This window comes from Panthera leo, chromosome D4 (genome assembly GCF_018350215.1).
Source record: "Panthera leo isolate Ple1 chromosome D4, P.leo_Ple1_pat1.1, whole genome shotgun sequence".
Taxonomy (NCBI): Eukaryota; Metazoa; Chordata; class Mammalia; order Carnivora; family Felidae; genus Panthera; species Panthera leo.
This window is the reverse complement of record NC_056691.1, coordinates 90,175,211-90,195,414: the sequence shown is the minus strand read 5'-3', so window position 1 is coordinate 90,195,414 and position 20,204 is coordinate 90,175,211. Positions and strand designations below refer to the sequence as shown.

Here is a 20,204-nt window from a genome sequence, read left to right as displayed (position 1 = left end):
AGACGTTGGCACTCTGGGCACCTCCCCCCCAGCCCCTCCCCCCCCCCCCCCCCCCACCCCGTGCTTAACCCCAGTTCCAGCTCTTCCCTGATCTCTGGCGAATTTGCTGGGTAGAATTCGTGAAGCGTGGTGAGCACAGACAACTTCTTTTGTCCAGTCCCAACTTGGCTGAGGCCATCGGCTCTGCCCCCTGGCGAGGTCAGGGCCCACCGCGCCTCACTGCCGTTTCAGCTTTTGGTGAATGCGCTACCCCACGTCTGACCACTATGTGGGGACACGCAGAATCTAATTTTACAGTAAGATGATATACAGTATAATCCGGACAGAGCCCTGCAGGGCTATCATCACTGACATCTCCCAGCAGGAGGAACAGAGAGAATTAAGGTTGATACTTGCCCCGGGGGACTTCAGGGCCTTCTGAATCATCCCGATGCTGAAATGGCCATCAGTATAATCTTGCCATTAAGAGCATTTCATTACATTATTATTCCCTAAAATGTATTCCTCCCTGTAGAGTATACGTAGTCATCAATGAACTAAACATTCATTTGGTCAGATCATTTCCTGATCTAAGAAAAAATGAACGGGTATGTTTGTGCCCCATGTTTAGGTCCTGTCCCTGCATTTCCTGTTGTAACCTTTTTGTGGCCTTGAGGAGCTGGGAAGGCGCGTCAAGGCAGCTACAAGCAGGGCCCCTCCGTGGGCTTTCTAGCTCCGTGTAATCACTGGCTGCTGGAAAAAGAGAGAACGCTCGGGCGGCCTCCTCAGGCTGGGGAGGGGGGGTGCTCTGTGGGCTTGTCCCCCTGGGTGGCCTCCTTCCAGCCAGAAAGCAGTTGTGCTTCCCTGTGGCTAGTCTTTTCTAGTAGAATACGGAAGGGCCTGGGCATTTTGACGGAGTCCTCTTAATTACAGCGTTCACTGAAATTTTCTTTGGCTCTTTCTTCAGGCAATGTGGCTGTGCAAACATCTCAACAGCAATCTTCTCACCGTGGAGAACCTGATAGCAAGAGAATTTTCCTCTCTGGCTGCGGGTGCCAGGAGGCATTACCAGAACGTGACGGTAGGGCTGGCCCCAGGGCGGCAGGAAGGGGAGACGGGGTGATAGGGCTCCCACGGTCCCCCTTGCCCCCCACCCCCACTCCCAGCACGTCTCCATTTCTCGTGGACCAAGCGAGGGGAGTGCTGGGGGTAAACTGAAACACAGGCAGTGTGGGCTGGAAGGAAGGAGAGAACGCTCAAGCAGGGTGCGTGTCCTGGCGGGTGTGGGGACGAGGGGTTTGTGGCAGAAAGGGGTTGCTGACGGCGCGAGGTGACCATTCTGTGCTGATGCAGCGGCCCTGGCCCGTGCCTCTTCCCAGGGTCACCCCATCGCGTGGGTGCCGAGAGGCAGGGCTCCGTCCACAGAGGATGGAGCCACGCCGGCCCGGCCAGGGGGTTTCGGGGCCATCGTCCAGCCGTCCCCGCGGTGGAGGACCCGGCACGCTGCACCTCGGGGGCGCAGGGGCCGCACTCCCCACCCCTCCGTCCGGCTCACACACATCTGCGGCTGGCCCCCCAGGGCGCCGAGTGTCCTGATCCTAAAAATCTCACCAATCCCATGTCTGAAACTTTGGTTTCCCCAGGGGAAAGATAGAGCTTGCTCATGCTGTTTGTCTTTACTCCGAATTAGAAACTTGGAGATATTTCTTCATAAGCCCCTCTGGGATGTGAGCGGATCTCCTAGTCCATTCGGGCCGCTGTGACAAAATACCACAGACTGGGTGGCCTGGAAGCACAGGGATTATTTCTCCCAGTTCTGGAGGCTGGAAGTCCGAGATCACGGCTCCAGCAGGTTCGGTGTCTGGTGAGGGCGTCTTCTCACTGTGTCCTCAAAGTGCAGGGGCAAGGGAGCCCTCTGCGGTCTCTTCCGTGAGGGCAGGAATCCCCTTCTACGACCTGATCACCTCCCAAAGTTCCCCCCGCCCCGATTCTGTCACTTTGAGGGGTAGGGTTTCAGTATATGAATCTGGGGGACACGTGTGTTGAGACCAGAGCGGCAGGGATATGCCCTCTGGGGCATTCTTTCTGGAGACTCTGAGAATGGAAAGAATCCCTGTGTTTGTTGAGTGCTTCCCAGGCCTCCCTCCTCCCTCCCCTCCCCACCACACCGACACCAGTGAAGCAGTGACCCAGGGTGAGGTCGGATTCAGGCCTACCCCAGAGCCCTGCCCCAGAGCAGTTGGGGTGCGAAGCCGGGGAACAGTCCAGCTGGCTGCAACCTGTCCTCGTCCCCTGCCTGGGGCAGAAAACGAGAGGCCGTGTGGGGGACACATCCTGGGCCTTGATGGAGGTACCACCTCCCTTCTTGGCCCCGCAGCCGGAATTGGGCACCGCCCCTGGCCACTGTCCGCCTCTTTGAGGCCACTTTGCCTTGTATTTCCATCCTGAGCTTTCTCTTCTGTCATTTTGGCCCCCACCCTGTTCCCTGGCTCAACCACCCACAGAAGCAGCACCACGGCCCAGTGCTCAGGAAAAGGGGTCTGCAGGGCCCAGCCAGCTCTGGGGAGGGGTGTGCAGAGCGGGCTCGGCAAGGCCACGGGGGCACGTGACCGGGAGGGCCCCGGCAGGGCGGGGGGCAGTTGTCAGGCATGAGGGATGGGACTCGGGCAGACTCCCAACCCCAAGTTTGCCGGTTACCCCGACTTGATGGAAGGAGGATCTGCTTCGGCAAGGTCAGCCGCCACCACTGCGAGCTGACTCTGAACATGTTTAATCCGGAGCACTTCCTGCCCCCCATTGCCTGGGGCGGGGGGGCTCTCAGAGGCCTGCTCCCCGGCCCTGCAGCTTTGCAGGAATCAGTGTGTGCTTATGGGTGGGGGGACGCCAGCATTTGGGGTGGGGATGTGGTTTTGTCATTTTCAGACAGCCTCTCGGGGAAGGGGAGGCAGGCTTATTTCCAGGATAAAGATGCTTTTATCAGGTTTATAAAATTCAGCAGAGGGGAGGATTTTAAGGAAATTCCTCCTGGGTTTCATTATGCTAATTATCAGCATGTTTCAGACCACATCGGAGTGCTTTCAAGGGTGTCTTATCGGGGTTCCTTGGCTTGGAAGCGGGGGGGTGGGGGGAAGATGAAAGGCAAGGCTGTCAGGACTGATGAAGGAGTGAGAGGTTCTGAAGAGCCAGGACGGTGCGCGTAGGGCGGCTGCGCGTGGCCTGGCCTGGCCGCAGGTGGCCGTCGCCAGGCGTGGCCTCTGGTTGAGGGTCGTCTTTAAATCACCCTCGGACTGGGAACCCTTTACAGCCTTTTGGAAGTAGCGCGGTGCCACGGGAGACCCAAACATGAACTCCTTCCCCAGGCCCCTGGGAACTTTGGGGGACGTGGGGGAGATCCAGGCTAAGGGGCCTGGAAGCTTCGTGCAGTCAGGGGCTTGGCTGACTAATCCCCTTACCCTGAAGTGTTCTCTGAGCAGGGACTGAGTACCAGGCACTGACTCATGGCTGAAGAGCACGCAGGCTGCAGGATTTAGGGGGTCCATGGAGCCGTGGCCACAGTCGTGCTAGGAAAAGCCTTCGTAAGGGGCGAAGTGCCACAAAGCCCGCACAGGCGGCCATACCCCTGAGGGTATCCGAGGTGACCAGGGATTGGAACCAGCGCTTCTGTTTTGAACCGCGTATTATAAACTATTGCAACGATAGAGGCTGTGAGAAAGGCAGCAGAACCCTCACGGGCCCATCGCCAGCTTAAACCAGTATCTGCTCACGGCATCTCTTTCCGCGTGCTCCCCGGCATCGCCCTGCTCCCCGGTTATTGGAGAGAAAAACCCATACGGCATTTCATTTCATCCGTAGTTGTTCTGGTCTCTGTCTGCTGACAGATGGACCATGCAATGACCAGACCATATATAAAAATAGGGCTCTGACCCAAGCCTGCAGCAGCCGGCCCAGGAAACCCGCCCGTTGTCTCAGTAACCAGCTCAGGAGGCCAGCAGGTCCGAGGGCAGACTGGGGGGGAATCAGACGGCTGCCTCTAGTGTGATCCAGGAAGGCCAGCGATAACCCTGTGGCGGTCAGCCCCGCGTGGCCCGGGCTTGATTAATAACGGACAGCTTCCCTCATTTTTGTCCCTCCTTCCAACGTGTGGCCAACCTGAGAAAGCCAAGCACACGGGGCGCCCCGCTTCGAGGTGGCCGTCCCCTCGCTGCCCGGGCCGCAGTGCTGCCAGGGCACACCCGGAAGGCCTTCCCGCTCCGCTGCCGGCCTCTGAGCCTCTGCCAAACCCGAGTGACGTGGTGAGTCCCCACCAGAGCGAGCCCGGACTTCGTAGCCTTGCTTGTTTCCATTTGGGTGGCCTTCGCTTATTTCCACTGTCCAGAAGGAAGTAAGACGCACACAGTCACACTTCGAAAACTCATCAGTCTTTCTCCGGGATCTGGCCAGGGCTAAACTCTGCCCGAGGAGGCAGCTTTCTCAGTCTTCCGGCCCCAGGGCACTCTGGGTATAAACCCCGCCCTGGGCAGGTGTTTCTTGTCTCCTCTCCGCCTTGACCGAGGCCATCTTTGCTCTCAGTTTACCCTGTCTTGTCAGAGCCTTTCCCCTCTCTGCCTGCTCTGGTCCGTTCTCTAGGCCCACCCTGATTCCAAACCCCAGGTGAGGGGGCCCTGGGGGTGGGGTGGGGAGCAAGGGGGAGGCCGGCAGGAGCCCAGGGCACGAGAGCGAAGGAGGCTCCTGCTGTCAGGGGCGGACCCTGCACTTGTATGAGCCTGAGAGTCGGTGCCTCCGTCGGTTCTGGCCCAGTGCAGGCCCTGCTGGGGTTTGGGAGATTACGGGGAACAGAACCAAGTCCCGCCTCTAACCACACAGGAGGTGACAGGAAGGTGAAGAGTCCCCACACTGGAAGGATATTTCTGTGCAGCGGGAGCTGAGCGTGATTGTTCTGGAATGGTTTCATTTCTACTGGGGCGGGAGTGGGGGGTGGGGGGTGGGGGGGGGGAGAACTTTATCACTGAAATCCCTGCAGGAAGAATACACAGTTGTAAACCTCCCTGAGCGGCTGCCTGGTCCGGAAGTTCTCCATCTTTGAAGCACATTAGGCTCACGTGGGCCCTGCCGGACTTGTTTAGTCTGAAGCCCGGGGGTTGGGGCCAGGCATCGGGATTTTTCAAATGCTCCTCGGGGAATTCTCACATGGTCCCTGGGGGACCCACCCCAAGCGCCACTCCCCTTCCTCATCACGATCATTATCGCCAGATCAAGTTTTCTTCGGCCTGCGGCTATTGTATCAGAGCACAACAGCCTGTGTTTGTGGAATGAACAGGTGACCTAGACTCTAAAGGCCGGCGGGTCAGACAGGCAGGATCCAGAGTGGGTTCTTTCTAACTTCAGTGTTATTTCCTAACTCCAGTTCTGTTTACAAATGTAAAAATCTGGTGTAACCTGAGGTACCCAAGCGGCCAGCTGCCAGAGTCACCATTTTCTTTGGTGTCCAAATGAAAGAGCCCATGCCTGTGCACACAGGATTGCAGTGCTCAGAGGACTGCTGAGGGTCCCGGGCGGGGCTGGCCTCCGGCAGCCATCCCCTCTGGGACCTTGCTGCTCTGCGTCCTGGGGGCCGCACAGCGCAGGGGCCCTCCCGCTGTCTCGTGTCCCCAGTTAGCCACTCAAGGCGACGGTGAAGTTCATTGGCCTTTCCCACCACAGGGTCTCTTCTGGGCCACCTCCCTCTGTGGCCCTGTGTGTCACAGCTCCAAGAGTGCCTGCCATCCAGACCTGCACGGAGAGCCCCGAGAAGCAGCAGGAACTCTAAAATGAGAGTTGTCTTTAAAGACTCTCTGCCCAGGTCTTAACGTGAGCTCAAGTCCAAGTGCAGGCTTCCCTCCCCCCACCAGCAGCACTGTAGGAGGAAGGGGGCCTGGCAGGGGGCGACAAGGAGTCACAAGGAGTCTCAACGATTCCCCTCCTGCCTCTGCTCCCGGGGCAAATTCATGCTGCAGATTGAGATGTCTCTGACTCTTGAGCAAGTGTCACCCAAGGCGACAACGGGGCAGGAGGGGCCAGAGGGTGGGGCCCGGGGATGGGACCACGCAGGCTCCTGCCATCCAGTGAGGAAGCCCAGGTGTGATCAGTGAAGTGAGGGGCCCCAGGGGGCAGAGCCAGCTTCCACTGCACCTGGCCGCCTGTGAACAGCAGCCCAGCGTCCGTCGTTCAGGGGAGGACGGCCCCTCTGAGGTCAGCACATCGGTGGCTCTGCCCCAGGGCCCCGTGCAGAAGAAGCTGGAAGGAGAAGCGAGGTCCAGCCAGGAGCCAGCGCGGCCTTGATGACAAGAAAGCAGGGAGATGAGGGGCCAGGGGCCTGCATCTGATCTGGGCCTTCTTGGTGACCCTCTGGGCCTTCGCTGGCCTCCGTCGGTTTGTCCCCGAGTCTCCCCACAAAGCCAGGCCTTGCGGGACCGGGGTGGGAGAGCACGGCAGAGCTCTGGGAGGAGGGAGTCTGATTCCTACAAAGACAGTTTGGCAGGGACTCCGAGAAGCGCCCTGTGGAAGCCCCGCTGCTGACGTGACACATCAAAGCTGGCCTGGAGACAGCACCAAGGCGGGGAGCGGTGGGGGGCGCCCGGGAGGGGCTGTGCTCAAAGTCAGGGGCCTGTCCCCTGCCGGGCACACCCCTGCGGGTGCTGTACCCCATCTGGACCTGTCTCCTTTCAACCCTGTTCTTTGACTGGCTTGCACCCCCCTCGGCTCCCCTCCTGGGCTCCCCCCCCCCACCCCTGCCCCGTCCCGGTACCTGTTTGCTGCCTCCTGAATGGGTGTTGTCAGGGACAGGAGACAAGTCTCAAGGGAAATGGGCCTCAGGATGGAAACTGACTCTGCCTGGGGTCGGGAGGGACCAGGAAAGGGCTGCCCCCCGCCGTTGACCCCCTCCCCTCCCCAGCCAGCTGGGAGAAGTTTCCCCAGAAGAGCTAAGAGGATATGGGTGGGGCAGAAAGGTACCCCCCGGCCCCTGCCAGCAGCCTCTCTCAAGCGGGGTATTTATTTAAGACAGTGGCCCTCCAGGTGTGGTCGCCGGACCAGCAGCCTCAGCATCCCTGAGAACTTGTTAGAAATGCAGATTCTCAGCTTCACCCCAGACCCACTGGATCAGAAACCCTGGCGTGGGGCCGGTGACCTGTGCTCTCACAAGCTCTCCAGGGGTGCACCTCCAGGTGGGGGAATGACTGGCTTGAGCAAGAAATTGGCAAGGTGGGGGGAGAGGGCGGACGGAAGGGCACAGGTGTCTCGGAGGTGCCAAAGCCAGGGACCGGATGCTGGCTCGCTTCCCTCTCGCCTCTCTGGCCTCCTCGTTCTCGATGTGTCATACATACATCCCTTCTCTCTCCTGCTCACTCCTGCTCTTAACTTTCGCCGTCCGTTCAGTAGAAACCATAGTGGCCCCAGAACTTTCCAGTGGACACAGACAAGTCCGATGCTTCCCAGAGGAACCCCCTCCCTCACCCTCTCGCCGTCTGCTCTGTCTTCCTCTTCCGATTCCACATCGTGGAAAAGCCATTCTGATGAAGCTGAGACCTGGTTTCTCCCTTTGTGCTGGCTTCGTGTCCTCATGCTCCCCTCATGCCTGCCAAGTGCCTGTCGTGGCTCCAGCCCCTCAGCTTTGGATCTGCTGGAAAGCGAGGGCTCCTGCCCCTGGTGATTCCACCCCACGTCCTGGACCTGATGCCTCTTGGTCAGGATTGGGACATGGGCAGCGTCTGAAGCAATCACAGTGGCCAGCAGTGGGATATACCGATCAACTTGGACCAATTAGGGTCCCCCACTGTATCTGACGGTGGGCTTGACCCCACAGAAACTATACAAGCTGCGGGGCACGAGGGTGGCTCCTCAAGGAATTTTAGGGGTTCTTTGCATTATAGGAGGCAGGGTGTATGGATGAGGGACAAAAAAATAAAAGGAAAAACTACAGAATTGCCACTCTGGATCCAGATTTCTCTGGATGAGGTGTGTGAAGCCTAAAGAGGTCGAGACTTGCCCAAGGTCACCCAGCTGGCTGGAGCTGCAGCAGCCATTATGTAGCCAAGAGTGGGAAGCTTGACCATGAACGGAGCCAGCCCGGGGCAAGCGGTGGGGAGGCGAGCCCTGATGCTGAGGGTGAGTCTGCGTTCTGCTCCCAGATTCCCCCACCCCCAGCAGCAGGCCTGCGTGTCTGGGATTTATTTTGACTTCCCACATCCTTTGTCAGAGATGTGAGCGTGAGTGGGGAGAGGTCTGGGTCCCTGGTCGTGCGCTACAGTGGGAGGTGACACAGACCAGGCATCAGTGCCCCCCTTGAGTGGAGCTGCTTGTCCAGACCCGTGCTGAGGAAGCAGCATGCAGGGTATATTGAGGGTACTCAGGGGCGATCATGACCGCGGCGCTGAGCCCTTGCTGGGGGCTGGGCGCGTCCCAGGCTCGCCACGCCAACCACCTCGTTTTATCCTCATGGCAACTCTTTGAGGCACCTTGTCTTTGTCTCACTGACAAATGAGGAAACTGAGGCTCAGAGTATTGAAGACTCGTCCGGTGCCACTCAGCGGGTGGCCAGGGCCCAAATCATGAGTGTCTGAGTCCCCGGCCAATCAGTGCCCCACCCCCCCCCACCCCACCCCCCCACCGCCCAAGGGTCTCCCTATGAACATTCTTTACCCACTTGGCCTATCCTCCCCCTGACACCAGACATAACCTTCTGAAATCACTCTGTCTGAGGGCTTCAGAGCCTTCGGCCTCCTCTCCCTCCAGCTCCTGTCCCTGCCCTGTGAGCCAGTTACCCGGAATGCTGTGTCCCCAGGGAGGTCCTTCACCGCCGAACTTCGTTTGCCCGAGTGCAGCCTGCTCTTGTCAGGGGACCCATCCAAACAGCTTCAAGGGGAGGCAGGTGAGGGCGCTACCTGCAGAATGTGGAGGGGCTGGGTGCACGGGAGCTGAGCCCCTTTGGGGATGGCTCCCCCGTCCCCTGGCTTCTCTCCGCCTGCGCCGGCGCCCCGTTCCCTCCGAATTTCGCTGCGTGGGAGCTGTCCTGAGCCCCTTCGCCGCACGCACGCCGCTCGCTGCCGGGACGTAGCGGAAGGGAGGCACAAGCACTTACCAAAGCCCCGTTTCTAAGCCTGTTCCAGAGGCGCCGCCGTGTCCCAGCTCCCGGTCCCTCCAGGCGCTCCGACCGCACTCCAGGCGGACACGACAGCATTCCGGGGGCAGGATCTGGTGTCTCCGGACCCTCACAAATGCTGCCTCTGGAATGAAAGATCCAGGCTTTTCCCCAGTGGATACTTTGGGAAGTTAGGGAAAAGTGCCCCCTCTTTCTTATGGTCCCACTCCAGGGTCCCCAGCTTGGGGAAGGGAAGGGAAGGTAGATTTCTCGCCACCTGGGCGCCTCCTTGTGCACCCAGTGCACACCCAAGGGCCCTCATCTGTGCCTGGCGGGAGCCCCCCCACCCGCCCCCCTGGGGGCTGGTTCAGCCCTGACATAGCTTAGGATGTGCGGTCTGGGGCTGGCCTGGGAGTCCGCCTTGGCCAAGCATTTGGGGTGTGTGTGGAGAAGCACCAGCTTTTAATGATCTTGGGTCAAGGGGGCACCTGGGAGGAGGTTTTCCAGGCGTCAGCTCTGGGGCCTTCAAGACTTGGTCGTAAAAACTGGGGTGTTGATTCTGGCCAGGGAAAGTTCAGAAGCGAGACAGAAGGTCAGCCGCCCTTAACTTCCTACCTGCACAGGCTGTCCCCCCTTCCCCCCACTTACCTGCCATCGCTGGTGCTTAAGGGGCGGGGCTCTGGCTGCCCCGAGGGGGTTCAAGTTCAGCCTCTGCTTCTCCCTGCTTGTGTAAGCCAGTCCCATTCCTCCAGGAACTTTGAAACTTTCTGGGGAGATGGACATGAGCAGACCCCCAGAAGGCCGTGTGGTTAGAGCAATGACAGAGTTTGCCGTCGGGGATTATGGCGACCCCCAGCCCAGCCTGGGGAGGGTCACGGAGGGCGGCCTACAGGCAGTGGCACTTGGGCCACGGACCTGAGGGAACCCAGAGTCACTTGGGTGGGGTGGGGGGAGCATCTGGGCGGGGGCACGGGATAAGCAAGAGCGTCGAGGTAGGTGTGCACATGTGGTGGGGAGCACAGGGTGGCGGGGGGAGGGCTGCAAGGCAGGCCTGGACTTTACGGAGGCCACTGGGCGGTCAGCCAGGGACTGGCGAACCTTTGTGTCCACACAGCCGGCTCCTCAGCTGAGCCCGCTGGGCTGCCACTTACACATCCTTTGTGGCCCAGTGTGCGGGCTGAGGCCCTCATTCCGTGTGTCGTCTTTCCTTTAGAAGGTGCCCAGCACCCTGCTCGTCAGACTGATTCAGGAACGTGTGAGCGAGGAGGACTGCATCAGGCGGGTAAGAAACCGCGTGGAGCGGCTGGGGGGCTCCCAGGGAGAGGGGCTCTGTTACCAGATGAAGGGCAGGGGAGGGGCGTGGGTTCAGGTCCTAGCACAGAGGTGACCCGGGGCCTGCAGAGAAGGGTCAGACAGACGACCCAGAGCTCCGTGAAGCTCAGTGTGTGAATTTCACCTTGGATGGAGCCAGGCAACAAGGTGGAATCTAGGGTACCCATCGGGGGTCTTAGGAGAGAGCTGGCCCTACCCCAAGGGGTCACAGGAGAGCCTTTAAGGAAAGGAACGTTGTGGAAGTAGGGGGTAGTTCAGGTAACCCACGAGCACCTGAGACCAGCCCCACAGGGAGCTGGACACTCCTGGACCCGGAGGGGCAGAGGGAGAACTGGGGCTACCCCTAACTCTCTGCTGTCAGACCCAGTGAAGCCAGAGGGCAGGCGTCCAGACGAAGCAGCCCATCTGTGGAGGTCAGCCTCCTGGGGCACAGAGGGGGTTGGAGAGGGCGGGAGGGATCTGGAGGGGCAGATGGGGGGCAACAGGAACGATGGGCACCATGGGAGGGCTTTGCACACACTGACTCCTTGGGTCTTCAGAGGAGCTCTGTTGGGTCGGTGCTATGACTCCCCCATTTTGCAGATGGGGAAACTGAGGCTTGTTAAACCGTGTAGTATCCAGGCCTCTCCTCCTGGTCCACAGCTAGTCTTATTGTCTTCATGTCAGTGGCTTTCACAGAGCAAATGGTTTTAATTTTAACGAAGTCCAATTTATCCCGATTTGACCATTGTTAAAGTATTTCACTTTAATATATCTCTTGTGTGTTTCTTAAAAAATGTTTGTTTATTTTTGAGAGCGTGCAAATGGGAGGTGGGCAGAGAGAGGTGGGGACAGAGGATCCGAAGCGGGTTCTGCACTGACAGCAGCAAGCCCGACGCGGGGCTCGAACTCACAAACTGTGAGATCGTGACCCGAGCTGAAGGTGGACACTCAACTGACTGAGCCACCAGGCTCCCCTATTGCCTTCATTCTTGAGGGATATTCGTCCCCGGATTCAGAATTCTAGATCCCCAGCTCTTTCTCCTCACGCCTCGCAGGGTCCCGCCTCCTTCTGGCCAGGACGGTCTCTTGTGGAAGGACAGCCGCCCAAGCAGCGGGTCCCTTTCCCCGACTTCCTCCCAGATTGTCCTCTGCGCTCTCGGTTTCTAGCAGTTCAGTTACCAAGTGGCTGGCATGCATTTCTTTGGATTCGTTCTTTTGGAGATTGGTTGAGTTCCTTGAATTTGTAAGTTCACATTTTTCTCCAAACTGGGGCAGTTTGGGGCCATCATTTCTACAGGTTCTTCAGGCTTTCTGCACCGTTCTCTCCCTGTCTCGTGTGAACGGCAGTCCTGCGGCCCCCGCAGGGTCGCCGAGGCTCCGTCTCTGTTTCTCTCCCCTCTGTCGTGGACCAGATTATGAGGCTCACTGAGGCCCTCCTTTCCCGTCTCTGTTCTCCTATTCGGCCCATCCGGCGAGCTTTTCATTTGGATTGCCGTGTTCCTCGGTTTTCAAAATTCCAGTGGGCTCTTCTCGCTTTCTTCTGTCTCTGAGACTTTCTGTCTGTCCGTCCGTTTACTCGTTGGAGCTTTGTTGTTACCGTCACGGCTTGAAGCCAGCCGCTTCAGACGCCTCGCTGACTCCAGCGCCTGAGTCACGTCAGCGGCGATGTCTGAGGTCTGAGACACCCGCGGCTGTCCTTGGGCTGCGCGATTCTGTATCCTGGGCAGTTTTCTTTTTGCTGTTGAGACTCCGGGTCTTGTTTGAATCCGACGGCGGGTGTTGATACTTTTGTCTTCGCGGGCAGTTGATCCATTTGGGCTCAGGCCGCCAGTTCCAGCCACCTTCTCTGTGCTGTGGTTGCCATCTGGGTTCTGTGTACAAAGCCTCTGCAAGTGCCGTGCGGCTCCCTGAGGCTCTGTGCCGTGTGTGTGCCGCTCAGCGGGGCCCGGGCAGCGGTCTGCGCCGTGGCTCGGCCCTCGATGTCTTTAGAAAGCTGTCTAGGGTCAGACCCTTGCACGCACAGCTGGTAGGGAGCCCACGAGTCCATAGACATCTTTATTCGGTTGCTTTCCTGAACGCCTCGCTCTGCCATTTCCATGGTAACGCCCGGTTCCCTGGCGCTCCTCTTTTCGGTCCTCTGGCCAGAAAGCGGGGACTTTATTTGTCCCACTCTGCCACAGTCTTCCCGTGACTGCAGCTGAGACTGGGGCCAAGCGGCAGGAGGACAGAGAGGGAAACATTACCGGGGCTTTGTCCCGTTCTCTAGGGACTGCAGAGGAAAGGCCCTCCGCCCCCTCAGGGTTTCGGGCACCTGCGGGCTCCCCATGGCACCCGTACCGCAGTAGGCTTGCCTGGGGCCTGGGGTGCGAGGAAACAGGAAGGAGAAACACACAGAGATCTCCCCGCTGTCCGAGTGTCAGGAATCCCCCCTCTCACCGCCCAGGTGGGGTGTGAGGGCCCCTCCTGGCCTTGTCTCGGGCCCTCCCTGTCACCTGTGCTCAGTTTCAGGCTGCCCAAAGGCCGAGTGGGGGTGCTGGTTTGGTGGTATTTTGAATTCTGTTCTTCTTCCCCAGTTCACCTACTACTGTATACTTTTCTGATTCCTCGAGTAGCCGCCACATGCATGCTGCCCACCCATCAGAGCTGCTCTCAGAAGGAGTGAGCTGGCGGACTGTGCCGACCTCATCGTGCCCAGAACACAGCTTACATGCCTGCATTGTTTTTTTTTTTTTTTAATTTTTTTTTTTTTTTACCGTTTATTTATTTTTGAGACAGAGAGAGACAGAGCATGAACGGGGGAGGGTCAGAGAGAGGGAGACACAGAATCCGAAACAGGCTCCAGGCTCTGAGCGGTCGGCACAGAGCCCGACACGGGGCTCGAACTCACGGACCGCGAGATCGTGACCTGAGTCGAAGTCGGCCGCTTAACCGACTGAGCCACCCAGGCGCCCCTGCCTGCGTTGTTTTAATGTGCATGTATCTGTACACATTCTCTCTCTCACTCGCTCGCTTAAAAATTCATTGAGAGGCCCAACTCTGGAAAGATCCCCGGGCATCTCTCCAGCGTGCTGGTGAGCAAACAGCAGTTCTCACACTTGGTCACAGCTTGGTCTGCACGGTCCTCGGCCCTGTGAGTCGAGGTCACGAGCCACAGATAGGCTGCAGTCTGGGTTTCGAAAGCTGGTCTGAACAGTGTGTTTTCCTCAGACCTCAGCTTGTTCCCAGTCAGCTGATGCTCTCCTGCTGCCTGGCTGAGGCCAGTGCCCCAAGTTCAGAGGCCATTCTAAACTGCAGATAGACGAACGTTTTCCAGAAACGCTTTGTGGGCCATATGGCCTCGTGTTGGAACTGCTCAACTCTGATGTAATTAATGTGGAGGCAGCCATACGTGGTACAGAGATGAAAGGGCACGGTTTGTCCTAATAAAACTTTACTTACAAAAATAGGCAGCAGGCGGATTTGGCCCGGGACTCCTAGTTTCCGGACCCCTGTTCTAAGTGCTGCTTTCACACCATTGTGAAAAACTCTTTTGCCTTCTCTCTTCATTTCCAAATAAAAAGCAAACGTCCCCCCTCGTGCACCAGGGACCCCGCCCTTCATTCCCTAACTTCCCTCAGGCTCTGTGTCCACCGCCCTGTCTGATCTGGCCCCTTCCTCTGGGGCAGGAGCAGTGAGGTTTGGGGGTCATGTGGCCCCAGTGAGCCAGGAGGAACTAAGGCCCTAGAGGAGGAAAGTGAGACAGGACCCGGGCTCCGTGTCCAGCCTGGAGGGAGGGGGCCTTCATTCCTCCAGACCCAGTTCCCACCCCCACCCCCTTGGGTTAGGTCTCAGCAGAGGCCGGCCTCAGTTTCTTCTTCCCAATAGGCCTGGGGGCAGCCCTTCCCCGGCCCAGTCCTGGTCCAAGCACCAGCCTCCCTCCTGCCCTGCCTGCTGCCTTCTCTCAAGGTTCTCCCTCCCACCCCTCCCCAAGTGAAATAAAGCCTCCTACACACACACCCCCCCACACAGCAAACTTCCACCTTCCAGCAGTGTTAGAAGAAAGGCCCCTTAGCCATAGGCTCATTTGAAGACTTGTCACCTGCTCCCAAGCCCATCTGGCTCAATTCCCCCTACTCCAGTCAAGTGCCTTGTTGCAGGCACCACGTGGTCTTTGCTGCTGGACCCTTTCCCTCTGCCTCAGCCCCCCACGAGCCAGGGGGTCCCTTGGTCTTGAGCTCACCAGCTGCAGTCGGATACGGCCTTGCATGCCCAAAGGAGGGCCAGCTGTCAGAAGGGCCGTGAGGGCCACTAGCCAGGCCAGGAGAGCCAGGTTGTTACAGAAACCTCCAGACATGGGGCCGGCGTGGTCTGTGGAGGGGCTGTCTTGGCGGGGGGCGGGGAGGGAGGGTGGCAGGCAGAACGAGGCCCGGACCCCCCTTCATACCAACCTCAGATCAGTTCTTCTTAAAACTGACCCATCAGTCGGTCACCCTCTCGAAGGTTCCCTCTCTTTTATCTGGCAGGTGCGGAAACAGTCATTTGTCAGGAATAAAAGGGGAGGGGAGGGCCTCCTGAGTGACGAGAAACGGGCCGGCACTTTCTGGACAAAACGCTCTGTGCCTTAATCCATAATTGATCATGAGTTTGCCAAGTTGAATTAAACTCTTACATTGCCGATCACCAGGCTGGAAGCGTTCAGGTCTGTTTCTGTCTTCCCGCTTCAGGGCCAAGCTGCTTCTCTACTGCTTAGGGCCGTGCTGGCCCCGTTTGGCCGAATGTTGGGCGTTACTCCTTGGGCATGAGCGTGCCCGAGTCGCCGGGACTGGGACCTGGCTGCGGGAGGGGAGCTGCATTTAAAAGAGCCAGAGACAGCCTTGCACGTGGGGCCGGTCCAGGATGCTGAGAAGCTTCTGGAACCAGGGCGTGGTAGCTGTGGAAGGGAGTAACCCCTGGGCTCCTACCCCAGGAATCTCACTCGCCCTGAGCGATGTGGCCTCCTCTCGAGCCACAACTGCTCCCCGGGCCCAAATGCTGTCCCGGTGGGGGCAGCTCCGTGGTGGTTCTTGGCATCAGCAAAGGCAGGTGGCAGGATCTCCCCACACCCCCTTAAGATTTCCTTTTTTTTTTTCTTTTTATTAAAAAAATTTTTTTTTAATATTTATTTATTTCAGAGACAGAGAGACAGAGCACAAGCAGGGGAGGGGCAGAGAGAGAGAGCCAGAGACAGAATCTGAAACAGGCTGCAGGCTCTGAGCTGTCAGCACAGAGCCTGACGCAGGGCTCGAACCCACGAACCGTGAGATCATAACCTGAGCTGAAGTTGGACACTTAACCGACTGAGCCACCCAGGCGCCCCTCTTTTCTTTTCTTTTTTTTTTTAATGTTTACCTATTTTTGAGAGAGAGAGCGCGCGTGAGCGAGTGGGGCAGGGGCAGGGGGGCGGGCAGAGGATCCGAAGCGGTCTCTGCGCTGACAGCACAGAGCCTGACACGGGGCTCGAACTCGCAAACTGCGAGATCATAACCTGAGCTGAAGTTGGATGCTCAACTGACTGAGCCAGCCAGGACCCCCCAGATTTCTTTTTAAGATGCTTACGATGCCACACCACCTCATGATCCAGGAGCTCGAGCCAGAACTGCCATGTCCTGGCTGTTCTGCTCCCAGGTCAAGAGTGTTCGCTTCCCCTGGCTGCCTTGGTGCAAGAGAGGCCCGGAGCCCCCCCACCCAGCTGACTGCGAGAACAAGAAAAGACCCCGGGGTCTGGCAGGCAGGTTGGCAGACTCAGCTTCTCGACTCAGACCCTCCTTTTGGCTTCGGGCCAGGCTTTACCCAACCCAATCTGAAGACATAGAAATGTTACTTTGTGTAAGTTATTTTCGTAAATTACTGCCTGTTTCTGGTGCATAAGCCTTCAACCTGGAATTCAGAAGTGTGGAATTGTGGGGTTGAGTCACTGGGTGTGTTCCCCGGGGGGAGATAAACCACCTTGAACTATGCCTCGGCGATCCGGGCACTGGGTCCGGACACAGGCTCCAGCTGGACCGGGCTGCTTTGTTCGTATCATTTTTTGTTTCTTTGTTTTTTAATCTCCGTAAGTCACGAAGTCATGGCTTCTGGGGCAAAGCTGGTGTTTCTCACTTCTGTGACTTCAACTGCACATCCCAATCTTGCCCTCAGTGACCCAGGTTAGTCTCTGAAACACGCATGCAACTTCTATAAACCCTCTTGAGCTTACCTAAAAGTTTGGTCTGCACAGCACCTGCAGTGTGGACAGAGCGTAAGACCAGGCATCCCTGGTCCTTGCCAACAGCCGCCACCATCATGAAGATGGTAATAATATTTACTATTAGAGTTGTCGGTTAGTTCTAGCGTAAGTGAGATTATTATGAGTTCTGTTGTACCGCACGACTCTATCGTGCATAATGAATACTCTTGGTTGATTTAATACTATTGATTCGGTATTTATGATGATTTTAGTGATATCATTGTTACTGTGTTGGCGATGGTGGCTGGAGGGTGCCTGGACTCCAACGACTTGGGGCGCCTGGCCTGGCACCTGGCCCACAACACCACACCGCAGGGGCACAGGGCGCCTCTGCGGTGAGGCCGTCGACGGAGATCCCCGATGGGAGCGGAGGGCTGAGGGCCGCGTCCGTGACCTCATGCAGCCTGACGGCAGCCTGGTAGAGGAGGCCCTGCCCTCACTGCATTTAGGGCTGCAGAAGCTGAGGCTTGCAGACGTTGTGTGCCCTGCCGGGGGTCCCACGGTCCGTCCCAGAACAGAAACGCAAACGCGGAGTTCTGCTGTTGGCCACTGTCTTCTTGGCTCCCCAGTGCGCGCTGTGTCCCCCCACTTCACGAGGCCTCCCGCCCTTATCCGTGAACGGCCGGGCCCAGCTTCAGCTTCGAAGCCCCTTCCGGCCTTTGCGTTCTGATTCTGATCCCGTCCAAGCCATTGTTACCTGCAGCGCAGAGAAATATCTCCTTTAATTTGTTTTAAAATTCCTTCTGAGCTTCAAGGGGCATTCCGTACCTTTTTCATCTCTTCCCGGCGGAGACAGGACTTCAAGAGCAAGAGGTGAGGCTTCTAATTATGTGCTTTGGTTGTTTGGAAACAAAACAAACCCTCATCCAAAATAAACAGGCTTTCTTGCTTTTGGGGGAGAAAAATGACACATATGCATATTCATTTATATGGTAATTATTATTATTTAGCTACACAGGGACCAGAATTGGTAATTTAGAGCACAAAAAGGAAGCAGGGACTAGCGTTCAGGGAAAAGTAATGCGATCGTAACCCATCAGGATTCTGTAGTTAATGTTGGGGGTTTTTTCTTCTCTTTTCCTTTTTTTTTGGTCTAATGCAATCTCTTTGAAGAATCTCTTTGAAGTGACCAGCAAATGCTTTGGAGAAAGGGAAATTAGCACTTTGTATTGGGACGGTGAAAAGGACCTGGGCTCTACCTGTTGGGGACCCATGGCCTTTCTTTAGGGACAGCCACGTTCTTGAAGTCCGAGAACTCTTCAGGCAACATCTCTGAGGGCGGAGGGAAGCTAAATGAGGCGGCGAGTTCAGGAAACATGGAGGAAAAGGCTCTAACACCAGAGAGATTACAAGTCTTTCCTTCTCCAGAGTCACAGTGCTCTCCCGGGTTTGGATTGCTGAGGTCCCTTTCCTTCCTTGGGAACCTAACCCCTCCCCACAGCTACCCTGCTTGGTTCCCGGCCCCTTCTGCATATAGCTGCCTCAGGGATGGCTTCAAGAAAATGAACAAATTCATTTCTCGCCTGCAGTACGTTCAGACGGCTCAACATTCCACAGGCGCCCAAGTCCCCTCAGCCGCCGGCTCCCTTCCTGGAGGCAACTGATGTTAACACTCCCTCGAAAGGATGTTTATATTTTATACCTAGAGGAGTGTTTGTCTACTTAAAGCAAATGTTACTGCGTCCTCCACCGCTGAGCACCCCTGCTGCTCTCCAGCCTTCTCGGGCGTCCGTCCTCAAGGCGCTGGAGGCCTGGGCCTGCCCGCTGCCCAGCTCCGTCCCTCTGCTCCTCTCGTGTCCGCTGCCTTTCGCCCCTCCTCCAGCTTCACCTGTGTGGCCCCCTCTCGGGGTCTCCACACACTGCGTGTGGGGCGTAGACCCTGGTGGGGGGACTCCCGGTGGTTTCCCTCCCCCTGGTGTCCGCGACCGTGTGACCCCCACCTTGAGTGGGAGCAGGTCCAACAGAAGAGGGCAGAGGTGAGGAGGGGTCAGTCCCATGATGATGTTACATTATCTGAGACTTCGTCCGAGTGGACCGGAGAGACAGAGTCTCCTTACTGGCTTGACAAGTCAGCTGCCATGTTGGAGAGGCTCACGAGGGCGGCCTCCAGCCCGCGAGGAACCAGGGCCCGAGTCAGACATACGGCAGCACGGGAGGGAATTCTGCCAACGGCCAGAATGAGCTCAGAGGCGGATTCCTCCTCTGTCGAGCCTCCAGATGAGAATGCAGCCCGGCTCCCACCTTGACTGCTGCCCTGTGAGGCCCCCGCAGAGAACCCGGCTGAGCAGCCATCAGCTTCGAGCCCGGGAAATATTCGCAAAGTGAATGAATGAGAGAATCCCGCTTGGGTGATTCCCCCAGTCTGTACCCAGGGAAGTGAAATCTTATCCCAGCTGGCTGGTGGCCCAAGGAGGGAAGGTGCTTAAAATACAATGTGACTATGCCGTCCGGTCTGAACAATTTTCAGTAAAAGGAACATATTTGTCCTAAGGCTTCTCTGGGGAGGATATTTGGATTGTTGCCCTGGCTTGGTTTACGTAACTTGTGGAGACTGTTTAGTGACGTTCCTCATCACATCTTCAAATTGTTTTCCGTTATCAGTGCTTTCAAATTCCCCATTTGGCCGTGGCCCCCTACAGCTTGTCGAGTTCAACTGCTGCACACCCGGGTGGTGTTGTGCCCCGAGCCTCCAGGGTTCAAGGTTTGAGGACCATCTTCCAATTCGGTCTTGGTGCCCTGTGCACAGACTTCCTGTGTCTTCCCTCATCATCCTTTTAATCGACTAGAACGAGGGTCAGCCAACGGGGCACTTGATTTAAAAAAAATTTTTTTTAATGTTTGTTTAGTTTTGAGAGACAGAGACAGAGCACGAGTGGGGGAGGGTCAGAGAGAGAGGGAGACACAGAATCCGAAGCAGGCTCCAGGCTCTGAGCTGTCAGCACAGGGCCTGACGCGGGGCTCGAACTCACAGACCGTGAGATCATGACCTGAGCCAAAGTTGGATGCTTAACTGACTGAGCCACCCAGGCGCCCCCAGGACACTTGATTTTAAAGTATTGAATAAAGGCATATCATAAAAGTGCACCATATGGAGGGATTCCAATTCGTTTTACCATTTTTTTTAAAGTGTCTTTATTTTTTTTAATTAATTTGAGAGAGAGCGCGCGCGCGCGCGCACACACACACACACACACACACACACACACACACACGAGTGGGGGAGGGGCAGAGAGAGAGGGAGAGAGGGAATCCCAAGCAGGCTCCTGGATGTCAGTGCAGAGCCCGATGTGGGGCTCGATCTCATGACCCCGGCATCATGACTTGAGCTGAAATCAAGAGTCAGATGTTTAACCAACCGAGCCACCCAGGCACCCCGCCTTCTGTGAAAGGTTTTAGACAGGATGATTTCTAAAGACACTGTTTTAGGGGCGCCTGGGTGGATTCTCTCCCTCCCTCTCTCTCTCTGCCCTTTCCCTGCTTGTGTGTTTGTGTGCACGTGTGCACACTCTCTTTCTCAAAATCTATAAATAAACTTAAAAAAAAAAATCTTTT

At 57.1% G+C, this 20,204-nt stretch overlaps 1 protein-coding gene across 3 annotated transcripts in view; it reads left to right on the top strand.

Annotated features, from left to right (window-relative positions):
- AK8 (adenylate kinase 8) overlaps positions 1 to 20,204 on the top strand; it is a 124,908-nt gene that overhangs the window by 7,910 nt on the left and 96,794 nt on the right. For all 3 annotated transcript variants that reach the window (XM_042913981.1, XM_042913982.1, XM_042913983.1), the window contains 2 exons: positions 947 to 1,060; positions 10,308 to 10,376. In XM_042913981.1, coding sequence (XP_042769915.1) covers positions 947 to 1,060; positions 10,308 to 10,376 — 183 coding nt within the window. The remainder of the gene's footprint in view (positions 1 to 946; positions 1,061 to 10,307; positions 10,377 to 20,204) is intronic.